We start from the raw sequence: 25,240 nt of genomic DNA, 5'->3' as shown, positions 1-25,240 counted from the left end.
AACTCCGCAGGCCAGATTTTTAGATTTATTGTCAGAGTATGTACATGACAACATATAACCCTGAGAGTCTTTTTTACTGTGGGTGAGGCAGATTTACCACTTATTGGTAGGGCAATAAAAACTGTACATAGTGTACACAGGTAAACAAATAAAGAACTGGTGCCAGGTGTAGAAATGGTCAAAGTTTCAGATCAGGACCTTTAAGAAGACTAAAGTAAATATAGGATGAAATTATGTACAAGTAGGGAGAAAGAAGCTGGAGGGGCCAAGAGGTGACAGAGTATTGGACACAAGGTGAGAGACAGATCACTGGGAAGAGGAAGTTAGAAAGAAAAGTAAATACAGGAGTAGGTAAAGAAGAGTTGAAAACAACAGAACTGGATGGAGGTGGGGGTTACCTAATGTTATAAAAACTAATATTCATGTCATTAGGTCCAAAGTTGCCCACGAGAAATATGATGTGCTGTTGCTCAAGTTTACATTTGACGCTGACCACAGATGAGACGGAGGACAGAACTATCCATGTAGAAATGGTTGGGAGTTTAAATGGTTAGCTACAGTAAGTTCAACATGGCTTTGTGCATGGTAGGCTGTGTTTAACCAATCTTATAGAGTTTTTCAAGGAGGTTACCAGGAAAGTTGACAAAGGAAAGGCTGTGGATGTTGTCTACAAGGACCTTAATAAAGCCTTTGACAAAGTCCTGCATGGGAGACTAGTCAGGAAGGTTCAGATGCTAGGTATTCTTGGTGAAGTACTGAACTAGATTTGACAATGGCTGGACGGGAGAAGCCAGAGAGTAGTGATGGAAGATTATTTTTCAGATTAGAGGTCTGTGACTAGTGGTGTGCCTCATGGGTTGGTACTGGGACCATTGTTGTTTGTCATCTATATCAATGATCTGGATGATAATGTGGTAAATTGGACCAGCACATTTGCAGATGACACTAAGATTGGAGTTGTTGTGGACAATGCAGAGGAGCTGGACTAAATGGTAAAATGGGCTGAAAAATGCTAAATGGAGTTTAATGCAGACAAGTGTGATGTGTTGCATTTTAGAAGGACAAACCAAGAAAGGACATGCATGGTAAGGCACTGAGGAGTGTGGTAGAACAGAGGGATCTGGGAACACAGATACATAATTCCCTGAAAGTGGCATCACAGGTGTACAGGATTGTAAAGAGAGCTCTTGGCTTCATAAGTCAAATTATTGAGTACTGGAGTTGGGAAGTTATGTTAAAGCTGTACAAGACATTGGTGAAGCCAAATTTAGAGTATTATGTGCAGTTTTGGTCACCTCACTATAGGAAAGATATTAATAAGATGAAAAGAGTGCAGAGATTTACTAGGAAGTTGTTTGGCTTCAGGAACCGAGTTACAAAGAAAGGTTTAACAGGTTAGGATTTTATTCCCTGGAGCATTGAAGAATGAGGGGAGATTTGATAGAGGTATTTAAAATTAAGTGGGTGGTAGACAGAGTAAATATAGATAGGCTTTTTTTACACTGATGGTAGTGAGATACAAACCAAAGGACATGGATTAAGGGTGAAAGGGGAAAAGTTTAGGGGAAACATGAGGGAAAATTTCTTTACACAGAGAGTGGTTGGAGTGTGGAATGAACTTCCAGCTTAAGTGGTAAATGTAGGCTAAATTTTAACATTTAAGAAGAATTTGGACAGGTATATGGATGAGAGTGGTATGGAGGGCAATGGGCTGGGTGCAGGTCAGTGGGACTAGGAAAAAATGGTTTGTCACAGACGAGGGGCTGAGGTGGCTTGTTTCAGTGCTGAAATTGTTCCATGGTTCTATATAAGTCACACTGAGAACACAGGTTTGGTTGGACGGTAGGCATCTAAAGCTCAGCTACACATGTTTGTGGCCGAGTAAGGAGGTGGGAGGGACTGGGTAGATGCAAGGACAAGTTTTTGTATTGCCTGCGAACACAGTGGCAAATGTCGAAGAGGATGGGTGAGGACTTGGGAGTCTCAGAGAGACTGATCTCTGTTTCTCCAATTCACCTGGCTTAGAAACACAAGGCAAATTATCTTATTTGAAATTAATCGCAGTGATGCTATTGGGACAAGATGAGCCAATTGAATCAAAAAAAAATACGTGTACGTACACACACACACACACACACACATACATACACTGCTTGATGCTGAGTCACTGAAACAAGAACTCTCTCAGCCATTCCCTGCATTCTTCCTCCTTCTTAAATAATCACATTTGTGACAGATAATGGAATTTGGGAAGTCAAGCAAGTGCTAAATAGGAATGAATTAGGATGGGGTGAAGGGATAATGGAATATGGGAAGTCAAGCAAGTGCTAAATAGGAATGAATTAGGATGGGTTGAATAAGGGTGGAGTAAGGAATGTGAGGAAGGGTTAAGCAAGTATAATAGAATAGAGGGTCTTATAGCAAGTAGATAGATTTAGCAAGTCCTGGGGGTTGAGATTTATGAATAAGAACAAAGACATGGCACTTCCTGGTAAACAAGTTTACAGAAAGGCACATAAACTGCACGTAGGCAGAATTACCTAATGCTAAACCAATCCAGGAGGCATAAGAATGTTAAGGGGGGAGGTACCCCTGTACTGAAATAGAATGTATAAAAAGTTGGGTAAGCCCCAGTATTCCCAGGGTAAAGGGAAGCACCCAACTTTGCACTGTTGTAAAATTAATGTTCTTTGTTCTCAATTTTTGTCTCGAGTGAAATCTGTGAAGGCACCTCTGCTTCTCACACATTCATGTCTGTAATGAATGGTTAGTCAAACAACCCACAAAAACCCCTTACAAATTCCTGTTTTGGAGAGGGAAAACTGGAGAAACTCAGCAGACCAAACAGTTGCGGGCTCGATGAAGAAGGGTTCAAGCCCGCAACGTTGGTTATGTAAAGTATCCTGTTTGACCAGCTGAGGTTTTTTTCCCAGCTTTGTGTTTTTACTTCAACACAGTGTCTGCAGACTTTTGCATTTTATTTACTTCAAGAATAAAAATGCAGAGGGATGGCAGATAGTTGACAAGATCAACTGCCCCTTGCTACAGGAATTCTGCAGAGCAACTGCGAGACTGCAAATATTCAAAGCATACCCACGTTTGAAAAGTTTGGGCCCTTTTTTTTCCAGCACCCTGCAGGGTTTTAACAGCTGTCTCCCCTACCCCTGTCACGGCCCACACCACAAACTAATTTGATGACCACCTAGACCCGCCCCTCCCTGGAGAGGCCTGCCACACCATTGGCCAGCCTTCCCGCCTTCCCTTTCCCTGATTGGTGCAGCGCCGCCGCCCATCACAGCTCGAGGGCCCGGACCCATCCTTGGCTGACGCGGCACCCCGAGCTCCCACTCCCCTCTTTCACGTCTCAAATAACCACCAAGATCGCACGGCACGGCGATGGTTGAAGAGAAAGGGCGAGGCGGATACCATACGAGTGCTGCAGGCGGCGGGTTCCTCTTTTCGAAACGCATACCTCGTTTTCCGATGCCGTTTATCGAGAAACTTCGAGGTTTCCTCAGAGACATTGGCGCAACTGGCCGCGGGGCATCGTCAACGCGGTTTAGGCCCTCAAAGGCGAAGAGTCCGCGTCATGCTTTTTAAAAAAAATGATTTTCCGTGAGGTTGGAATTTCTTTTTCAAATGATCACCCGGCGCGCGTGCGCGCCCACGCACGCACGTTCGCGTCCTCTGCGTCACCCCGCCATGGTAACGGGAACGTCACCCCAAGGGTCGTCGACGTCATGCACGCTACCGTTTCAGCCAGGCGACGTGCGCGCCGCCGTTTCAAGGCCTGCCCTGCGGATGGCTTCAGAGAGTCACCCATTGAACTTCCTCGCTTCAATTGGATACTTTCTCCTGCTGCAGCCTAATGGTTAAATACAGCAGGGAAGCAGGCTCTTCGGCCAACATCGTCCTTCCTGACCAAGTTTTCTACCCAAATTAGGGAAAGAAAACAGCATGCTGGAGAAACTATGGTGGCATATTTTAGATTCAGAATTATTGTCAAGAGTACATGCATGACGTCACATACAACCCTGAGATTTTTTTTCGTGGAGACAATTTAATGTAGCAAAGATACATAACCAACATTTCAGGTATGAGCACTTCAAGGTATGGGAAAAAAATGCAGGCAGACGCCTGAACCGGTGGGGGGGGGGGGGGGGGGGGGGGGAAGAGGGAAGGGATGGTGAAGAGCATGATCCACAAGCAGGAGGTAATAGATGGATTAGGGAGGGAGGGCACAGCAGCACACAAGGGAAAGGGAGAATGGTTGTGTAAATGGAGAGGGGAGGATGAGGAGTGGACTCGCAGAAACCAGGGAAGTTGATATCCCCAGATGGAAAAATGAAGTGTCGTTTCCTACAATTTATGGGTGGCCTTGGCAGGATAGACCATGTCACCATGGGAGTCGGGCATAGAATTGAAATGGTTGGCCAATGGCAGAGCAAATGTGATCAGCAAAGCAATGTCCAGAAGGCCTCAAGGGGAGTACCAGATACAGTAAATAACTAGAACGCTTCCACCAGTGTTGTCTCCGCTCCATCCTCAACATTCATTGGAGTGACTTCATCCCTAACATCGAAGTACTCGAGATGGCAGAGGCCAACAGCATTGAATCCACGCTGCTAAAGAGCCAACTGCGCTGGGTAGGTCACGTGTCCAGAATGGAGGACCATCGCCTTCCCAAGATCGTGTTATATGGCGAGCTCTCCACTGGCCACCGTGACAGAGGTGCACCAAAGAAGAGGTACAAGGACTGGCTAAAGAAATCTCGGTGCCTGCCACATTGACCACCGCCAGTGGGCTGATATCGCCTCAAACCGTGCATCTTGGCGCCTCACAGTTCGGCGGGCAGCAACCTCCTTTGAAAAAGACCGCAGAGTCCACCTCACTGACAAAAGACAAAGGAGGAAAAACCCAACCCCAACCAACCAATTTTCCCTTGCAACCGCTGCAACCGTGTCTGCCTGTCCCGCATCGGACTTGCCAACCACAAACGAGCCTGCAGCTGACGTGGACATTACATAAATCTTCGTCCACGAAGCCAAGCCAAAGAGAAATAACTCCTGCAGATACACGAGTTGCTTCACATGAAAGGACTGCTTGGGACCACAAATGACAGTGAGGGAGGAGGTGTGGGGGCATGTGGCACTTCCTGCAGCCTCAGAATATGGGGGGGGGGCAATGATTTGAGGGGAGGGATGAGTGAATGAGGGAGTCATGGACAGAGCAGTCCCCACAGAAGGTTTTTTTCATTATCCCAAAGGCAAGTAATAGAAATGCCCACATTTCTTCAAAAAAACACTTTCCTGTCCATCCAGCTTTATTTTTTTTAAATCACATCCTCTGTTACACTTTTGATTATTTAAAATACAAACCATCCCCCCCCCCCCCCCCCCCCCCCCCCACTTAAGCACAGGTATAATCTACCCACATTGTATTATCAGCACTTTACTTTATCCCTACATTCTTCACCCTCTGTAAATATTTTTAAGATCCATGAGGGATTCACTTTTCAGATTGCCTTGAAATCTCCCCCACCCCCACCCAGCCCATCTTTCACAAGTTTTCAGCCACAGACTACATGCATTATTCTCCATCCACCCTGTTTTTGTTTAATCACTTCCTCCTCCCGCTTCCTGCCCCCCCACCCCGCCATTAATACTCAATATTTTTAACCCATGGATCATGGTAAATGCGGCTCCAATTCCCTCAGTCCCTTCAAGTTATTTCTGTAATTGTAAATCTTTGAAGCTTTAGTTAGCAGTATGGTTCTAGTTATAACTTTCCACCCTGAAAATTATTCGTTTATCCTAAATCTGTTCTCAATTAGGTAATCCTCAGTTACTCCTGCCTTTGATGTTGCTTATCAAATAATACTTCAGGTCAATGACCTTTCATCAAAACTGAAAAAATAAGCTGACTTGGCCTGAGTGTTTCTGTATTTTTTTTTGTTTTTACTTCAATCACCAATATTCTCCCACTATTGACTATTGTTTCCTGTAACTTCACATTTAAATTTACATTCAGGTGTCTTGTCAGAACATCAAACGCCTGAGCACCACAAATTCCATTTTGTAATTATGAGCATGAAGCACGATCTTGAACTTCACTTCAGCTTTTGGCTCAATGGCATCATATTGCATGGCTTCTACACCATTATCCATCTCATTCAGTGACATCATTGAAATGGGGAAACCACCAATGGCATCTTATTGCAAGGCTTCTACACCATTATCCATCCATCTCATTCAGTGACATCATTGAAATGGGGAAACCACCAATGGCATCATATTGCATGGCTTCTACACCATTATCCATCCATCCCATTCAGTGACATCATTCAAATGGGGAAACGACCAATGGCATCATATTGCATGGCTTCTACCCCATTATCCATCTCATTCAGTGACATCATTGAAATGGGGAAACCACCAATGGCATCATATTGCAAGGCTTCTACACCATTATCCATCTCATTCAGTGACATCATTGAAATAGGGAAACCACCAATGGCATCTTATTGCATGGCTTCTACACCATTATCCATCTCATTCAGTAACATCATTGAAATGGGGAAACCACCAATAGCATCTTTTGCATGGCTTCTACACCATTATCCATCTCATTCAGTGACATCATTGAAATGGGGAAACCACCAATGGCATCTTATTGCATGGCTTCTACACCACTATCCATCTCATTCAGTAACATCATTGAAATGGGGAAACCACCAATAGCATCTTTTGCATGGCTTCTACACCATTATCCATCTCATTCAGTGACATCATTGAAATGGGGAAACCACCAATGGCATCTTATTGCATGGCTTCTACACCATTATCCATCTCATTCAGTAACATCATTGAAATGGGGAAACCACCAATAGCATCTTTTGCATGGCTTCTACACCATTATCCATCTCATTCAGTGACATCACTGAAATGGGAAAACCACCAATGGCATCATATTGCATGGCTTCTACACCATTATCCATCTCATTCAGTGACATCATTGAAATGGGGAAACCACCAATGGCATCATATTGCAAGGCTTCTACACCATTATCCATCTCATTCAGTGACATCATTGAAATGGGGAAACCACCAATGGCATCTTATTGCATAGCTTCTACACCATTATCCATCCATCTCATTCAGTGACATCATTGAAATGGGGAAACCACCAATGGCATCATATTGCATGGCTTCTACACCATTATCCATCCATCCCATTCAGTGACATCATTCAAATGGGGAAACCACCAATGGCATCATATTGCATGGCTTCTACCCCATTATCCATCTCATTCAGTGATATAATTGAAATGGGGAAACCACCAATGGCATCTTATTGCATGGCTTCTACACCATTATCCATCTCATTCAGTAACATCATTGAAATGGGGAAACCACCAATAGCATCTTTTGCATGGCTTCTACACCATTATCCATCTCATTCAGTGACATCATTGAAATGGGGAAACCACCAATGGCATCATATTGCAAGGCTTCTACACCATTATCCATCTCATTCAGTGACATCATTGAAATAGGGAAACCACCAATGGCATCTTATTGCATGGCTTCTACACCATTATCCATCTCATTCAGTAACATCATTGAAATGGGGAAACCACCAATAGCATCTTTTGCATGGCTTCTACACCATTATCCATCTCATTCAGTGACATCATTGAAATGGGGAAACCACCAATGGCATCATATTGCATGGCTTCTACACCATTATCCATCTCATTCAGTGACATCATTGAAATGGGGAAACCACCAATGGCATCATATTGCAAGGCTTCTACACCATTATCCACCTCATTCAGTGACATCATTGAAATAGGGAAACCACCAATGACATCATATTGCTTGGCTTCTACCCCATTATCCATCTCATTCAGTGACATCATTGAAATGGGAAAACCACCAATGGCATCATATTGCTTGGCTTCTACCCCATTATCCATCTCATTCAGTAACATCATTGAAATGGGGAAACCACCAATGGCATCTTATTGCATGGCTTCTACACCATTATCCATCTCATTCAGTAACATCATTGAAATGGGGAAACCACCAATAGCATCTTTTGCATGGCTTCTACACCATTATCCATCTCATTCAGTGACATCATTGAAATGGGGAAACCACCAATGGCATCATATTGCATGGCTTCTACAACATTATCCATCTCATTCAGTGACATAATTAAAATGGAGAAACCACCAATGGCATCATAGTGCATGTCTTCTACACCATTATCCATTCGTCTCATTCAGTGACATAATTGAAATGGGGAAACTACCAAGCATCAATTCACACCAGTGGTTCTCAATCTTCTCCCCACACATATGGCATAGGATGCCTTACATGCTCTGTGGCTAGTAATGGATTACTTAAGGTGGTATGAGTGGGGAAAAGTGAGAACCACTCCTTTACTCATTTAATTCTCACCATCAAACAACCCCCCTCCACTCCCTGATTCTATCACTCACCATTTACAGCAACCATTTAACCCATCAATCTGTAGTATTGGGACTACCCTCAATTCATTCTTAACCATGCAGATAAGTGGTGTTTATAACTATACTTAAGAAACTAACAATGTATTAAGATTTCACTAACCTCGTTTGGTTTTGTGCTTGGTGCTCTGCATTGTTGGAGGAATGGCTCTAGATGATTGGGTTCCAAATAACCATCTTTAAGTAAAATTTGACCAATTTTTTTTTAAACTGCTTGCTGCAATGAATTAGTGAAAAATAGTTGGCAATGAGTAACCCCTGCATTCATTTGCCAATACGACACTGCTTCTGTATTATGTTGTCAACATTATTGATGTCAGCTGAGCTGCCCAAATATGCACTTTCTTGGCTTTGGTATTTGACAACATGAGTGTTTTCTCAGGGCCAGGTGCACATATGAATAAGTACATTTCATTAACTCCCTTTTGTTCCAAAGTCCGCTGATTGTGCATTCTAAGAATAGACCAATCACCTTTGACCTTCAATCCTATCTTCTGAGTTTCAAAAAAAATCCAAATCAGATTTCCATTATTAAATTACAGTTCTCAATGCTTAGCTATTCAGTTGTGAAGTAGAGGTTTCTGTGCAAGGCATGTTTAAATATCTTCATCCAATTAGAGAAAAACTCCTCATATAGATTACAGTGCCTTTCACCTCAGCAAACAAGAACTTGTGCATAGTTTGGTAATTGCTAAGGTCTAAGAACACTTAAAATTTGTTGGTGTACCTAAAAATTAATAGTGCTTGAGATTTTAACCATTGAGGGCCCAGTGTTTGGTCCTGTGGTTAAACTCAGCTCTGATGGAGTACACTGCAGCTAAGGGCAGATGAGCTGCATTGTCACAGGCATCATTTACAAACAGGCACAAATAATTTATTCACAATGTCCAAAAAGTAACCTAGTCCTTCACATGATCATTTTGTGTAATATTACATGTTCTGTACTATTGCATGACATAATGTTGAATAAAGGAATCTTGATAATTTATGGAATCATCCTTGATGCAAATTACTATTCTCTCCAGAACACCAATGACAAAAATTCTACCTAGTTCTTAATTGGTTACAAAATTTAGATCATCCTGGAGTCATAAAAGTACATCTTTATCTTTCATCAAATAATTGGACATGCAAATATGTTGATACTCATCCTCAGTTTACCCACCAACTCTACAACACAAATTTTAACATTGGAATTTCCAACTCGCATGTGGTTCAGGAAAATGAGCAACAGAAATAAAGCCATCACATGGATTGTCAGAAAGCAAGCTGGTTGTATATCTTCATGAAGTGTTGGATGAAGCTTTTGATGTGCAATTTTGGTCATACATGCTCTTCTTCTGCTATCCTAAGACCTGGGGCCATCACATTAATGCAAGCACGAAGACACACCAGTGGCTATATTTCATTACGAGTTTGAGATTTAGTATGCCACTAGCCTTGCAAATTTTTACAGGTGGAAAGCATTCTGACTGGTTGCATCAGTATTTGGCATGGAGGTTCCCATGCACAGGACAGGAAAAGGCTACAGTGTAAACCCATCAGTCTTGATTAAGGATCTCTTTAAGAGGCAGTGTCTCATGAAAGTAGCATCTATCATCAAGGACACTCATCACCCAGGCCACACCCTTTTCTTACTGCTACCATCAGGAAGGTGGTACAGGAGCCCAAAGATGTACTCAACATTACAAAATCAGCTTCTTCCCCTCCACTATCAGATTTCTGAACAGACAATAAACCTATTGACACTACCTCACTTTTTCTCTTTTATTGCACAAATTATTCTTTTAAATCTTGTATTTACGGAATTGTATTTTACAGCAATTTTGCACTTGTAATGCACAATACTGCAGCTATAAAACAAATTTTGTGATATGTTAATGGAAATAAACCTGATTATGATTCTGCATCTCTTCCCATTCAACTTCAAGAATGTAACCCCACTGGAGCTCTTTCTCAATATGGCAAAAAAAAAGTACTTTAGCAAAATTGCTTGATATTGTCATTTATTGGATGACTTCGTGGAAGTGCATTTAATAGTCAATTTAAACCAAGGAAGGTTCCTTGAACAGATTTTAAGTCAATTAAGGGAGCATTGAGGCAACAATTTCCCATGTAGTGGTGAACCTTGAGTACTTAAAGCACATTTTTTTAGTTCAATTAATACAATAAGTGACAATGAAAGATATCAAAGTCAGGGTGATTTATGACTTGAAGAAGAACCCACAGGTGTTCTTGTTTCCATCACATTTTGCTCTTGTTCAGTGGTGGAAGAGGCTGCAAGTTTGCAAGTTGGAAAAAGCTGTGCAACTAGATTGTCATGAGAAACAAAAACTGCAGATGCTAGAAATGAATGAGCCATCCGTGGAGAGAAGTAGTCAGTCAACATTTTATACAGTTTTCATTAAAAAAAAAGGAGAGCAGCCACAGTACACCAGTAACAATGGAAATCCCTGCCTTATTCTTGGTGCAGTTGAGTTTGTGGTCAGCATCAGACCCAGGATATATGGCTTACTTGTCTATTTAAATGTAAATTTCTGTACTAAGTGACCAAGGAAACTGCCACCAAACAGCATGTTATTGGATTTGTAATCTATTTGCAAAACAAGATTTTGCATTGTGACAAAAAAAATTGCTGACATGCCTAGAAATCTTGGGTAGTGCAGCATTCAGACTGATATAAATACTCCCACTTTCAGCCTAAAGCATCTCAGCCATAATTTCGAATCAGAAATTGAATTTGGTGATACCAGCAAATGTTCAAAGTATTTCAAGAGAGAGAATTGATGTTACTTGATAGTATTCAGGCAAGTTATGAGTTCCAATCATAAATGCAAACAGCACCGGACAATAATTTCCACCTCTACCTCCCCCCACAAAGATTTGCTTCCTGAAAAAAGGATATGATAGACAACTTCAAGCTGAACAAAAAGTTAATTTAAGATTTGCTTTATCAATCCTTTTTACCATTTTACTTTTCCAAATTAACAAATAATCCATTGATGAGAAATAGATTGAGAATTTGGGCCCAGTTTAGGAAATTCTTTGGAATTAATGGGTTTTCACTGTTGAGTCCAATTATAGATAACCATCTTTTTCAACTGTTTTTGTTGAATGCAGGTTTCAAGAAATGCCCTAGAAAAGGTATTCAATGTTTCAAGGATCTTCTTATTTGAAATAATTTTACCTCTTTTGAACAATTATAGGTAAATGTAATCCTTCCAATAGGGGTTTTTTTTCCTCTCCAGATATTTACAAATTAGGAATTTTCTTCAGTCCAAGCTTTCAGATTTTCTAGGAATTTCTAACACTAAGAATCTTGATGTTTTTTTAATGATTTTATTTTCATGATGGATTAATAACATGTACTTATAATAATTTATTGGATTTAAATTTAGTCCCCATGGCAGGGATCGAGAGATTTGGAACGGACTTGAACATAACATTTTCAGATGAAGATTGATACTCTACTCTGAGTTTGATTCCTTATTTTGTGCAAGACATTGCTTATTACAATTTAAGGCGGTGCATAAAACTTGTATGTCCAAACTTATATTATCTTGTTTCTATGCAGATATCGATCCATTTTGTGAGAAATATAAAATATTTGAAGCTTCACTGATACGTTTTGAGAATGTCCAAATTTAGAGATATTCTGGAGAGATTTTTCAAACTTTATCAAAAATTTGAGATAATTTGGAACCCTGCCCATTAATTGCTGTTTGTTTTTTCTCATGACTCAGATGGACCTTCATTGGCATCTCAGGAGTCTTAGCTTTTACTACATTGATAGCCAGACAAACTATTTTGTTGAAATGGAAAGGAGATTCACCCCCTACTCATATGCAGTGATTGTATGATGTAATGTCCTAGAGAATATAATAAATTGAAACTTTCTTTAATATTATACATTATGTTATGGGGCTCATTCTTAGAATTTTTTTTATAATTGGAAGAATGTTCCAGTGATTCATTGCCTGTTCTCCAGGGCCGACAGTGGTTCCACATTATTGATTTTTTTTGAGGGAGGGGATAGATTTAGTTTTTTTTCTTTATTATTTTATCAAAATATTTTGTAGCAGTCTTCTGCAAGGATTTTATCTGAAACCTGCTCCTGGCAATTGTAGTCAGCTGACTCAGGCAGTTGGATTTGAAAAGCTCAGATCAGCAGGAAGCTGATTGGACAACAGAGATCAAGTGATCTTGGGGACTTGTGACAGGGTGGTAGTAATTCACTTCAACTCAGAAACTGGAGATGGAATTATCAACCAAAGTTCCACACTGTACATGCGGCAATGAATAGGAAATTCACAACTAACTAGTTTTTTTCTACAATTTCAATAAATGGGACGGACATGGTTGCATACATTATTATCAATAGTTTGAGGTACTACAAGTAACTATTGATATAGTTTTATCTTTTTAAATTATTTTTTGTTTGTTTACTTGTATACAAATGAATCACTAAGTGTAATTTTTATGCCTATATGATAAAATTTAATATTTTTAAAAAAGGAAGTTGGACAAACATTAAACTTTTACTGAATTTAGCATGTTTAATCGCATAATGACGCTGACCCAAAATTGTTTGGCTACTGATTTTTGTTTGTACTCAGGATCTGATGCCTCTCATCAGTGCTCAACAATAGTCAGCCAGCATTGATGGATTCCAGTTGCCAAACTGCTTGAGCATGGTCGCAACGTCCTGGTGAAACCTTTCACCATATTAGTCAATGACTGCATCAAGATCAACAGGGAAGAAGTCCAAGTGCAAATGGAGATAATGTATTTTCAATGACATTGCACTTCATGGTTTTGTCTGTTTGAAGTAGGCTTAAAATGTGACAGGTAATCTCAAAAAATAGGTTATATGTAAAAAAAGGTTATAGGAAAATTTTAAGGTGACTTTTGCAATCAGCAAAAAATAAAAAAAATTCAAAAATGATCAGGAAGAAATTTCTTTGCTATCTCCTGTGTAATCATTTAAACTTGGACAGCATATCAGAGTTCTACAGCAAGGAAACAAGCCCTTCAGCCAAACTTGTTCATACCAAACCCATTTCTTCGTTTAGCCCAATTCCCTCAAAACCATCCATATCCACATCCCTGTCTAAATGTCTTTTAAATGTTACAATTGTTCCTGCTTCTACTGGTTTTTTTTTCCCTGAGAGCTCTATGTACCCTTTGTATTAAGGTGCCCTTCAGGTCCATTTTAAATTTTTCCCAAAGCTATCTCCTTCTCTGGGTAAAAGGCTCAGTTTATGGCCACATTCCCTGTGAATCAGTCATGTTTAGTTGGTTTCTTCCATACTTCTCTCCTACTAACTTCTCCTACTAACTACATAAATAATATTTTATGATTTCAGTCAGTGTCCCCCGCCCCCCCCCCCCTCCCAACCAAATGTGCTGCGGCCAGCCTGGCCCCATCGAGAATGACTCACATAGATAACAACCGTGGATTTAGCACCAATCCCTGTGGCATTGTCATAGGCCTTCAAGTAACAATTTTCCACTCTGACCCATCAAGCCAATTCTGTATCCAAATGACCAGCTCACACTGGATCCCTCAGGATCTGACCTTCCAGACCAGCAATCACACAGATGCAAGATGAGTGTTAAAAGGCTGGCCAAAGGCATCTACCATTCTGGCATCAATATTCTGGTCACCCCTTCAAGAAAATAAAGTTACATGAAAGGATCTGCCCTGCCAAGATCAATTTTAAAGCAGCTTCCAGCACTTGAGAAAAATAAACCATTGGGATCTGATTCAAGCTCATCAATCCAGCTACTAATGCCAGAAACACAGGTGTCAAGTCTTTTAGCAATTCTTTGAATTGGAAGAACCCAGATAAAGCAGCATTTCAGGACACGTGCCTCAATGTTCAAATGATTTGGGAACATGGATACTTATCTAAAAAAAATTACTTTCAGGGAAAGCCAGCTCCTTTTTTCTGATATCAATTAGACACTGCTGCCAAAGTCTAGTGTGACGTGTTAGAATATTTATTGGTGTTTGGGTACAGTAGCACCACTGCACAGGGAACAAGTACCTGTATATTTATAATGGCATCATACCATATTTTAACCCAAAAATTAGTCTTAAGGGTAGCTGACACAAGATCAGGTAAAAATGAGCACTGAAACACGAGATGAAGCACAATCATAACTTATATACACGCACACACACAATCTAGTCTGTTTAAAAGTAACGTGAGTGTGGTATTCAACAGGTGCACCTTCTGCGCTGAATCCCCCAAGCCATGTTAAAAATGCACCATTTTCCAAAGTGTTATAAATGTTCAAAAAAAAAAAAAAAAAAAATCGACCCAGATACCATCAAAATCCCTTCACCTCTCTAGTCAAATTTGGAAAAAATATTGGAGGAAAGCAGGTTTTGAAATAATTTTTGTCCCAGACCACTGATAAGGACAGGCTAGCTGTTAGGCCTCTTGGATTTGCATTCATTCAATAGTTGGAACGAAAGCACAAGAACAAAAATCCATGCTGCATGGTACAATTTGCATGGCTTTTCCCTCCAGCACAGTTTTATCAGTTTCAGTTTAAGAACAAAACAACTTGTTTGCTTCAAACTCCCAACATTAAAAACAGGAAAGTTCTACCAGTGATTTTTTTTAAAAACAGATGAGGTTAATTCAGCAGCATTGTAAAATATTGGCTTTTAACATTACATTAATTATGATGCAAGAGGTACTGAAACACAGCTTTTCTTTCCAAAAACAAGGCAATTTACAGATCCAGTTAACACTGCAATTCTGCAATAAGTCCAACTAAGATGCACGGTTGCTGTGAACCAGTCTTCAGTTGCTTATTATTGTGGGGAAGCGCAAGTCAATTTGAAAATACATCTTCAAGCAGCATTTCTTTTGAAATCTACGGTGCTCAAACTATGTGTAAAAATAAATCTACAAAATAATCTGAAACCTTACATCCAGTGGTCAGAATGAAGCGACATTCAGTAACATTATTAAAGAGGTTTCTTTCCTCTAATTACTGTATAAAAGTTGCAATGAGTCCTCAGGCAGCTTCTGTGGGCTCTCTTAGCATCCGATTAACCATGAACACACCATCCTTTTTCGACCTGTAAATGACCAACAGCCCACACATTTACCAAAGACCGCATTGCTGAAGAATCTGAAGGTTGTGGTCACAACCCAGGGTGGAGGGGGGAAAAAAAAACAATCACAACAACTTGTATATAAAAGCAACACATTTAGAATTTTTCAAAATAATTGTTTTTATCTAGTTAACTTTACTAGGAATTAATGGTTACAAATCTTTGTACAATAATTTAACAACAAGCTGTCCAACTCAACCCCCATATGATGTTTGCAAGGTTGAGTTTTGGAAGAGCCACAGCACTGTATTGGTATTGTCACACCCAAGTGACTCGTTATTGTATTGCCTAGATTTTGTATAATCCGGGCTTCATGAATGCCCCAGATAACATGACTAATTACAAGTATTAACTCAGCATGGGGGTGGGGGGTAGGGGTGTTGGTGAGAGGAAAGAGGGGTGGTTTGGATCTGGCAATTGTGATCATTTCTCATGACAGTAACACTGTTTAGGGGAAGAAGATTTAGATAGCTTTGACAATGGTCTCTATCATAAAAAGCTCTGATCAAGCTCAACAAGTTCCACACCATCCTCACCTGCATTGAGCAACAGATGATTCAGCTAGAGACAGGAGGGGGTAAAAGAAATGCAATCATTGAGAAGTGACAGGGAGTATTTTTAATCTGCCATATCACTGCTCAAAAAGTTAAAAGGTAAACACAACAAACCTATCAAAGGACTGCAAAATTTTACTTAAAACAATTCAAAAAATTCCAAAATCCGTCAGCTGCAAATAATTGTAGGCCAGGAGATACACATCTCAAGGAGATACCTTCCCTGCCCGAGAGGCTTCTATCAGCATCAGTCTTCCTAAAAGGTTAAAAACTGTTTTGGCTGGAATGAAACCAAGACAGTTTTAACAATAGCTCAAAGTTTTGTTAAAATGAGTTTGTGTCCCCCCCCCTTCCTCCCACCACCCCCCCCCCATTACTTTTAAAACAAAACAGAGACTTGGAATTTTAGCAATTTATTTTTGTTTTAAACAGATCACCTGTCAAGTCTAAATGCATTTCACAACTAATTAGTTAAGTTATTCCTAAGACTGCAGGATAACAATTAGCTCCAATTTATTATGTAAATAGGTGTACATGGCCATAGTGTTTTTTTTAAAAAAGAGAGGCAACATCTGATGTGTTGACATTTAGAACCTTCAAGCACATTTGGTTTTGGTAGGAAATTCAAAAGACTAATTACAATCTATCTGCTGTTTTAAGATGACTATTTCAAATCATCAGGGCTGAAGTTGGATCAATAGATACAAAGATCTTGGGGGGACCCATGAGTTTGAAAGGTTGTGCGCTGCCGATTCTCAATGATGAGACATCACTTGTCAACCCAGCTATATGCAGCAACAAAATCAGAAAAGTGCAGTACAACAATTTGGACTGGACCATCCAAGTGGTATTAAGGAGGCTGCACATCAATCCAACAGTTTAAAAACAATCCTTCAAGACTTGGGGCCCTTGTTCAACCCTTAGAGGAAGGGGTTTGTTCATTCCATCTTCAATTTGTTGATGGTCTGACACTTCATTGCAAGCATGATAGTAAATGTTGGCATCTTCCTTATGTACAGTACCATGACACAAGATTGCTAAATTCAAACCAAAATAGACCAAATGAAACTACAAGTCGTAGGACATGCAGTGTATCACAAAAGATTCTTGGGGCATTTTACCAGTTGGTTTTGCTCAGATCTTAAATTCAGATAAGGTACTGGAATTTGAAAAGTGGATCCTGGACCCAAGTTAGTGGAGCTTTAATACTCCAGGACCAGAGATGCTATGAAATGATAATGGGGAAGGAGAGGGACTTCAGATATTTACTGTGAAACAGTCACATTGCTGTATCATTGTACAAGTGAACCATCTGCAGCAAATGGAATGTGAATTTAGAAAAGGAAAGCACGTGTTAAAATTACACTCAGACTTTTGAATCTAATTGTGGCACTGATTAAAAGGGGAATTTCATTACAATTTGCGGCTTTCTTCAGAATAAACTAAAATGAGAAATAAGAAAATATCAGAATTAGGACTGAACATCCAAAATGGCTGTTTACTGACATTGCTAAAACATTTCAGTAATAATTTCAGAATATCACCATGTAATAAGCCAAAATACAATTCCAATGATTATATATTGGGAGACCATTCACACCCCACAAAAGTATACGGCAGTACTTCCTAGAGCTTTCATTTTAGTTTCCTTTGATACTGAAGTCCTGGAACTTTTGGTGGTGATCTCTGCCACTCGTTTACACAAGGCATGTTTTAGAAGAGAAAAACATCTCACAAGGTTTGGTATATTGAGAGGATGCCATTTCTTGTTCCCTTATCCAAAGCACATTTGTTTATCCACAAATGCAGTGCACACACTGACCCTTAACAAGGGATGCTCAAAAGTCACACTAAAACAAATGACTCAAAGTATCTTGTGTGTTTTCATATCATTATGTACCAATGACGGCTGCTTTTGCATTCTAGCCTATTGCAATTTTGCATTTCCAAGCAAAGCAGTTCCTGAATAACCAGTTTAATGATGATTAAAAATAATGTATACTTACCTCTTAAAATATTTCTTGGACTGGAACTGTTTTTTGGGTTGTTGGTGTTCACACATGTTGCAGTCACAAAGCAAACAGCATTGCTCTGCCTTGAATAATATGTGATGTATATGGGTACCACCATTCAATAAAAAGCATTGTAATGTATGGCCATTGCATAAACATCAAGGTTCTGCACATAAACATGCACAATGCCATCAAGCCCCAGCACCAACTGAGATGCAGAAGTGTCTCATCGCCCTAGCTTGCAGGTGCATGAGTAAACTCATCCAATGATCTGATCCTACCCAATGGATCTAAGAAGGTAGATGAACGCACCACGTGATAAAATGCAGAGTGGAAAGAACAAATAATGCACCTAACTGAATGATAAACATGTAACCAGGGCTGTTTAATAAAATGTAGTCAAACACAGTATTTATTCCACTGCCATTTCACTAAGGACCAGCAGCAGCCTTGCTTCTAAACATTTTTCTTCTTTAAAACAAAAAAATCCACAAATGTTCCTTCCGCCACCCCCCCCCGCCCCCCCAAAAATCCTCCCAGAAAAAGCTGAATCCATTTTCTGATTAAATAACTCCACTTCCCTTTAGCTGCTTTAAATAAAAAAGCAACCAAGTTTTTTTTGGGGGGGTGGGGAGGAATGGGAGAAGATATGTGGAAACAACAGAAAACGAGCATACAAAGTGGTTGCTTACGTGGCATCAATGGTAATGGCGCTGCCTTTGTTTTGGAAACATTCTCAAAGCTGTGAAAAACTCAGTCCAAGAGTCTGAAAACAAATTCACCATGGTTCAAACTCTGAAAACAGTTGCTTTATCTAAAGTAACCGTATGTTGTGCTGTGCTTGGGACAAGAGAGAAAAGCTCATGGTTCACTTAGTTTACCCCATGGAAAAAAATCCTTTAAAAAAGTCAAAAGGAACAGATCATTCAAGATACTTCTCAAATAAGTTTTACCAGAGTTCTTTGAAAAGCACAGTACAAATTTAATGTGTGCTTCCAGTATTTAATATTTCCAATAAGCTTCAGGAGAGACATGATCTCTCTTAGCATGGCCAATAACAGGCCATTTTGATATTAGATGGCAAAGTTGTAAATCACATTTATTTGCATTGCTGGTTAAAAAAATACTCAAATGAAAACAAAAATTGATTATTTGAAAATAAATTATTTCCAAGTTACTAAGTTATGGCAGCAGACAATGCTCAGAGAATTGACATAATCTGCTCAATCTCCACTCAAAAACCTTATGGGGGGGGGGGGGAAACGTGATAACACTGAACAAGTGCTTTTGTGTAGGCAACAATTTCTGACAGAGGCATTACATAGGGCCTAGTTTGGACTAGAAGAGGTATACTGTCTCTAAGTTTGTAACATACAAAACACAAAAAAAATTCTCAAGTAAAAATCAGCCATTTTTTTCGTTTTCAAAATGATTGAACTGAAGAGAATCCATAAGCAACTGCTCAGACGTGACAAGCCCAGCTGGTTCCCCGTGCTTCCAAGGAGGAGTGAGGTGGAAGGGATGGGGTGGAAAGGGGGTGACCGGGCTCTTGCCAGGGTTACAAGTAGTCAGGAAGGGCGACATCAAGGCTGGGCCCCAGCAGTGGCAGAAACCGGTGTCCCAAGTGTGCTGGTAGCAGAGATGACTGGTGAGCCGGCAAGGGGTCCCAGTGGTGATGAGGTTGGCATTGCAGAAATCCCTGTACAGAAACATGAAAAAACATTAACCTCATGAAAGAACAAAAGTTTTTATGACTAGAATTAGCTTAGTGACCATTAACCAAGAGATGCACCCACCCACAAAGGTTATAAGTTGTTAAGGCAATGGAACTGACCTGACATCATACTGGCTGAACTGATTGGAGTGCCACCAGTTGGCATGTTAGCACAGGAGCCCATTCGGGATTGGTCTTTTGCAATTGGGACTGTGAAATAAAACAATCAAAACTTGTTACAAGCTTCCATAATTTCTCAATTTTCCCTTGAACATTATTAGTTTTGCACACAGAGCTAATTCAATTTTTTTTAAAAAGACATACAGCACAGTAACAGGCGCATCTGGGCCATGAGCCCATGCTACCCAATTATCCTACAACCCCCATATGTTTTTGAAGGGTGGGAGGAAACCAGAGGACCCGAGGGAAACACACAGAGAGAACAAACTCCTTTCAGACAGTGCCAGATTCTAACCTGGGTCGCTGGCAGCGTAATAGTATTGCGCTAACCGCTGCACTAATTGTACCACCACCATGACAAATTATTATTATTCAATCCCCACTGCTTCCAGTAAGAAGGTAAAGAAAGAAAACTGTCTTTTTAAATTGGTTTTTGGAAATGTGCAAGATGCTCTCTCCAACGTTCTTGTCCTCATCAACAGAACTCACTTCCACCCAATCCCTCTCGGGCAATAAAAATACCTTGAGATGGCATAGAGGTGTCCTTCCCACTGGAATTTGGAACAATCCCAAGTCCATGCAAGCAGAGTGAACAAGACTTACAAAAATAAGGATGCTCCATAGCTTCTCGTGCTGTTAGGCGTGTTTGATGATCATATCGTAGGAGCTTATCCAAAAAATCCAGTGCTTCTGAACTAACAAGATGTTGATTCTCACTGTGAACAAAGCGTTCCCATCTTTTACGGGAATGTCTGAAATAGAAGCAGAAAGGATTATCCAATTTTTGTGCACATTAATAATAAAAAATGTCTAATAATGCTCCCGTGGAATCACCCTAGAATATTAATGATACTAATCTGTTGTAAATGCTGTTAAGAAAATAATATCATCCCATTTTTAACATAAGCAGATGAGAATTCCTACTAACCTGCCCAGGATGTCATTAAACCGAGGATCCAGCTCTATGTTGTACTTGTCAATGTAGTCATATAGGTCTTCTGTGCCTAGTACTTTGGCTATTCTGACCAACTTTAGCGAAAGAGGGGAAACAAAGTGAAGTCAGTGGAGAAAGGAGATTATACAGGGAATGAGACAAGTGTTAGCTCTTTTAAAATAAATTTTATTTTGCTTATTTAAAAAAATCTCATCACTGAGAAAACTTACTGAGGGGATGCAGAGAATTTGATAGCAAACTAATATTTTATTGTCCATGTCACCAGAGAAATAAAGCAACATAGAAATCACTCCAAAATAGATACCTAATTGTTTTTAACTTCATTAATTGCTTCACTAGTTCCAACAGTGTGCTCCCCTTGCATACTCAGTTTAAGACAAGACCCATCCATTCAAGGGTGATGAGGTTACAATTTTTCAGTTGTGCCTGTGTATCTTGTCTGTGAACACAGTTCCAAAGTGCATTATATTAAGTTGATGGAATTAACCAAATTAACATTCCAATTCACTATAACCATAGGTATTCATGGGTTTGTCAAAAAGTGGATCCTAGTTTCACCAATTTTATATCATAGTACAGTAAAATCCCTGGTATCTGGCACTTCTGAGGATTGGTAGATGCCAGATAAGTGAATTTATCAGTTGCTTGAGACCGCAGGTTGTGTGAATGGAGAACCAATGGTGACGCATGCCAATTTTAAATTTCTGTATTTTCTTTTACCCATTTATTTTCCGCTATTTTATTTTGCTGGTGACTTGAATTCTGAATAACAGGGATTTTACGGTATTAAAACATCTTAGAACAGCTTGAACTTGAATGACAAATTTGAACTCCAGTTTCTGGTTGGGAATGAAATCTTTTGCAAAAGCATCATAAACTTTTCAAAGTGAATTTTTATGAATATCAAGTAGACCATCTTCCAGCAGAGTTAGGGAGTTGATTACCCTCGTTCCACTGATACACATATGTAATCCCACAAAGCAGAATGAATGCACATGTGGGCTGATAGTAATGCCATGATTTAACCTTTCAAAGCACAAACAATAAGTTGTATTCTTAACAAGAACAGGCCCTTCCATTAAGATAAATGACTGCACTTACCTGATCATAATTATCATGTCCGTGGAAAAATGGTTCTTTTCTGAATATCATGCTTGCAAGCATGCAACCTAAACTCCACATGTCTAGACTGTAATCATACATCTGCACAAACCAAACAAAAGGTAAGGAGATGGAAATTTAAACTACTTGGAAAAGTGATAAGAAACCTTAACATATTTCAGTATACAATTACAACTTAAACATCATAATTTTAAAAGCACTATTGTTCAGGTACCTGATCATTTCCTGAACATTAATTTAATTCAAACTTTGCAGTTACTTGTATCCTTCAGGAAAAAGGCGGTCTCCAATGATCCACTGCATAAGAGAATCCCAGATCCACAAATTTTTTCCATAAAATTCTTATCATTCTTTTCTGAATTTGCTGCCTTTTATCAAGGTTTGGCTGAATTAGCTTTACTCCAGTACCTCAATGAAGCATCTATTCATAATCTGCCTTGAGAATTGTCAGACTTTGTGCTCAACAAGATGATCGCTCGCCCTTTTTCCACTGGTACCCTAATTAATTGGCTGTGCAGTGTCCTGGAATAGGAAGCCCTTGGTGCTGTTTCCACTGGGCCACCCTAAACTGACACTAGTTGCTTTTCCACTAAACACAAATCAGAGTGTTCTACCTTTAATTGGAAATGGGTGACTTTCTGCTGTCCCTTTTCCACTCGTTTTAGTGGTCATGCCAGCCAGCATCAGCAAATGGCAGGGAAATAAGTCGGGGTAGAGGCAGTTAATCTCTGGCGTGAAATGACGTTATTTGACACCGGCGTTCGGACAGTGTTCCTTTTCCACTAGACCCTGTCCTAGTAAATTCCCAGTTAATTCCTGGGACAGGGTGCCAGCGGAAAAGGGGCTACTGACACAATCCAACCTCGGACAGGCTTTCCAAAGGGATCATGGGACAGTATGAACAAAAAACCCTCAAAAGTGATAACACCAACTATAATGCACAAGTTGAGAGTTTAACTCAGCGTGGACCAATGATTAAAATTGGGACTATTTTGGTTTTTATAGTTTAGCTAGATACTTAATATAGTCATTGGATAGACAAAGATACAGAAGATTGTTCAGATCCAAATATACCTTGGCTGTTACAAAGTACTTAAAAGTTTAGTTATTGCTGTAAAACAGGAAAACCAGATTTAAAAAAATCACTTGGAAAAATTTCTTCTACAGTAAAAAATTAAAGGATTAAGATATTTTAATAGTGTTAGTAGAGAAGAACCATCCCCAAAAGCAGGAGAATGCATTCTAGTTCTTCATTGTATTCAAGAGACTAGTTTGAAAATCTATGTATTCCCAGAACCCTTTCTAAATGAGCCATTTAACAAAGTTGTTCATTGTCCCACGAATAGGTAGATAAATTCTTAATTTATAAAAACATCATTGTACTGTAAATATAGTAGCTCTCTTTTTGAAAATATCAGCAAGGAAATGTTTTCTGGAAATCACTTTCTTGAAAGTTTGCTGCTTTTTATAAAAACTGAAATGAAGGACCATGCTTAAAGGAGAAAGGAAAACAAAAATTATTAGGTCATTAAGCTGAGGTTTGCATACTGGCCTTCACTTGAAAGTGCAAGGAAAATATGTGCTGGGTTCTTAATTTGAACAAAAGTCTAATGTTAAGATGATAGAAAGGACAGATGAAACAGCCCAAAATAACATTTATTCAGACAGCTTTATAAAGTTTTTACAACTCATGTGATATTGATAATATTTTTACTCAAGAGAACAAAATAGACAGATCTTGTATCCCATTTACTTGAAGTGGATTGGCATCTGGTATCTAGAAGCTGATCCACCAATCCACTTTTCCAGTTTAATTAATGTAAAATTCAAAATCTTCTGAACCTCAATCTTTTGAAAGTGTTCTGCAGTTACAGTAAAGATTGGAATTGAATAAATCAACTGTATAATCTGACTGGTTTATTCATCTGGCAGTATCCCATTCAACTTGCTACAGTTGATGAAACCTCGTGGTAGCATGTGATGCATCTAGTATAGGTGGAGAGTATTATGCTAAGAGATTTCTGTTAGACCTGTTTATTAGGCTTACATAATATTGGCTGAATTGAATGCAAGTTCACCCACAGTGCAAACTGACTTTCAATGCAAAGAAAACCTTTTTCTACAAATAAAATGAAACACTAAAGTCTGCAGACGCTGGGACTGTAGTAAAAGCACAAATGCTGGAGGAACTCAGCAGGTCTCACAGCATCCATAGAAAGTAATGACATAACACTTTTTAGGCCTGAGCCCTTGTTCAGAGACCTGCTGAGTTCCTCCAGCATTTCTTTTTAAAATATTTTTATTGAGTTTTACATATAAGCATAAATACAAAATTGACAATTGCATTATAATTCATTTGTATACAAGAAAGCATGCACAAAAAAAGCCAAAAAAAAAATACATTAAACTACATCAATTAAATAATTGACCTCAAAATACCTCAAAAAGATTTAATTAAAATGATCTAGGCAACCATGTTAAACTTGTTTGTTGAAATAACATAAAATAAAGGGAAAAAAAAGAAAACTAAACCTAATCTACCCCCTCCCTCTAATCAAGGTTACCTTATAAATTAATAAAAACAATCAATAATGTGGAACCACTGGCGACCCCCAGAGAACAGGCAATTAACCACCGGAACATACAATTATTAATTCTTCCAATTATAATAAAATTCTAAGAATGGGCCTCACAATTTCATAAATTGAAACTTTCTATCTTTAATGTTGTACATAATTTTCTCTAAAATTATATCAGGATATTATATCATATAATCACTGTGTATGAGTAGGGGATGAATCATCTAATCAACACTAATATTCTTGATCTGTTTTTTAAATTTATGGTTCTATTTTCATGGTGGATTAACATCATGCATTTATAATAAATTATTGGATTTAAATTCAGTTCCCATGGCTAGGACCAACAGTGATTGTAAATAAGACTTGAACTTAACATTTTCAGATGGAAGATTGGCTCTCTACTCTCAGCTTGATTAATGATTCCTCATTTTGTGCATTTTATTACAATTTAAG

General features: G+C 39.2%; 2 protein-coding genes across 17 annotated transcripts in view; both read right to left on the bottom strand.

Annotated features, from left to right (window-relative positions):
- The window catches only part of tbc1d20 (TBC1 domain family, member 20), a 74,389-nt gene extending 65,609 nt beyond the window's left edge, over positions 1 to 8,780 (bottom strand). For 5 of the 7 annotated variants that reach the window (XR_011339964.1, XR_011339965.1, XR_011339966.1 and 2 more), the window contains exon 1: positions 3,473 to 3,708. Coding sequence is in view for 3 of the 7 variants with exons in the window: in XM_069884349.1 (XP_069740450.1) it covers positions 3,473 to 3,524 (52 nt within the window). In the remaining 4 variants the exon portion in view is untranslated. Of the gene's footprint in view, positions 1 to 3,426; positions 3,709 to 8,636 lie in introns of those variants that run through there. The other 2 variants (XM_069884348.1, XM_069884350.1) reach the window with 2 other exon arrangements.
- A 9,820-nt stretch (positions 8,781 to 18,600) lies between these two features.
- The window catches only part of LOC138735840 (casein kinase II subunit alpha), a 60,925-nt gene continuing 54,285 nt past the window's right edge, over positions 18,601 to 25,240 (bottom strand). For all 10 annotated transcript variants that reach the window (XM_069884332.1, XM_069884331.1, XM_069884334.1 and 7 more), the window contains 5 exons: positions 22,185 to 22,286; positions 21,057 to 21,157; positions 20,732 to 20,880; positions 20,069 to 20,158; positions 18,601 to 19,933 (listed from right to left, as the gene is read on the bottom strand). In XM_069884332.1, the coding sequence (XP_069740433.1) occupies positions 19,818 to 19,933; positions 20,069 to 20,158; positions 20,732 to 20,880; positions 21,057 to 21,157; positions 22,185 to 22,286 (558 nt within the window). In that variant the 3' untranslated portion in view covers positions 18,601 to 19,817. The remainder of the gene's footprint in view (positions 19,934 to 20,068; positions 20,159 to 20,731; positions 20,881 to 21,056; positions 21,158 to 22,184; positions 22,287 to 25,240) is intronic.

Source organism: Narcine bancroftii, chromosome 6 (genome assembly GCF_036971445.1).
Source record: "Narcine bancroftii isolate sNarBan1 chromosome 6, sNarBan1.hap1, whole genome shotgun sequence".
Taxonomy (NCBI): domain Eukaryota; kingdom Metazoa; phylum Chordata; class Chondrichthyes; order Torpediniformes; family Narcinidae; genus Narcine; species Narcine bancroftii.
This window is presented reverse-complemented; position numbering and strand designations above follow the sequence as displayed.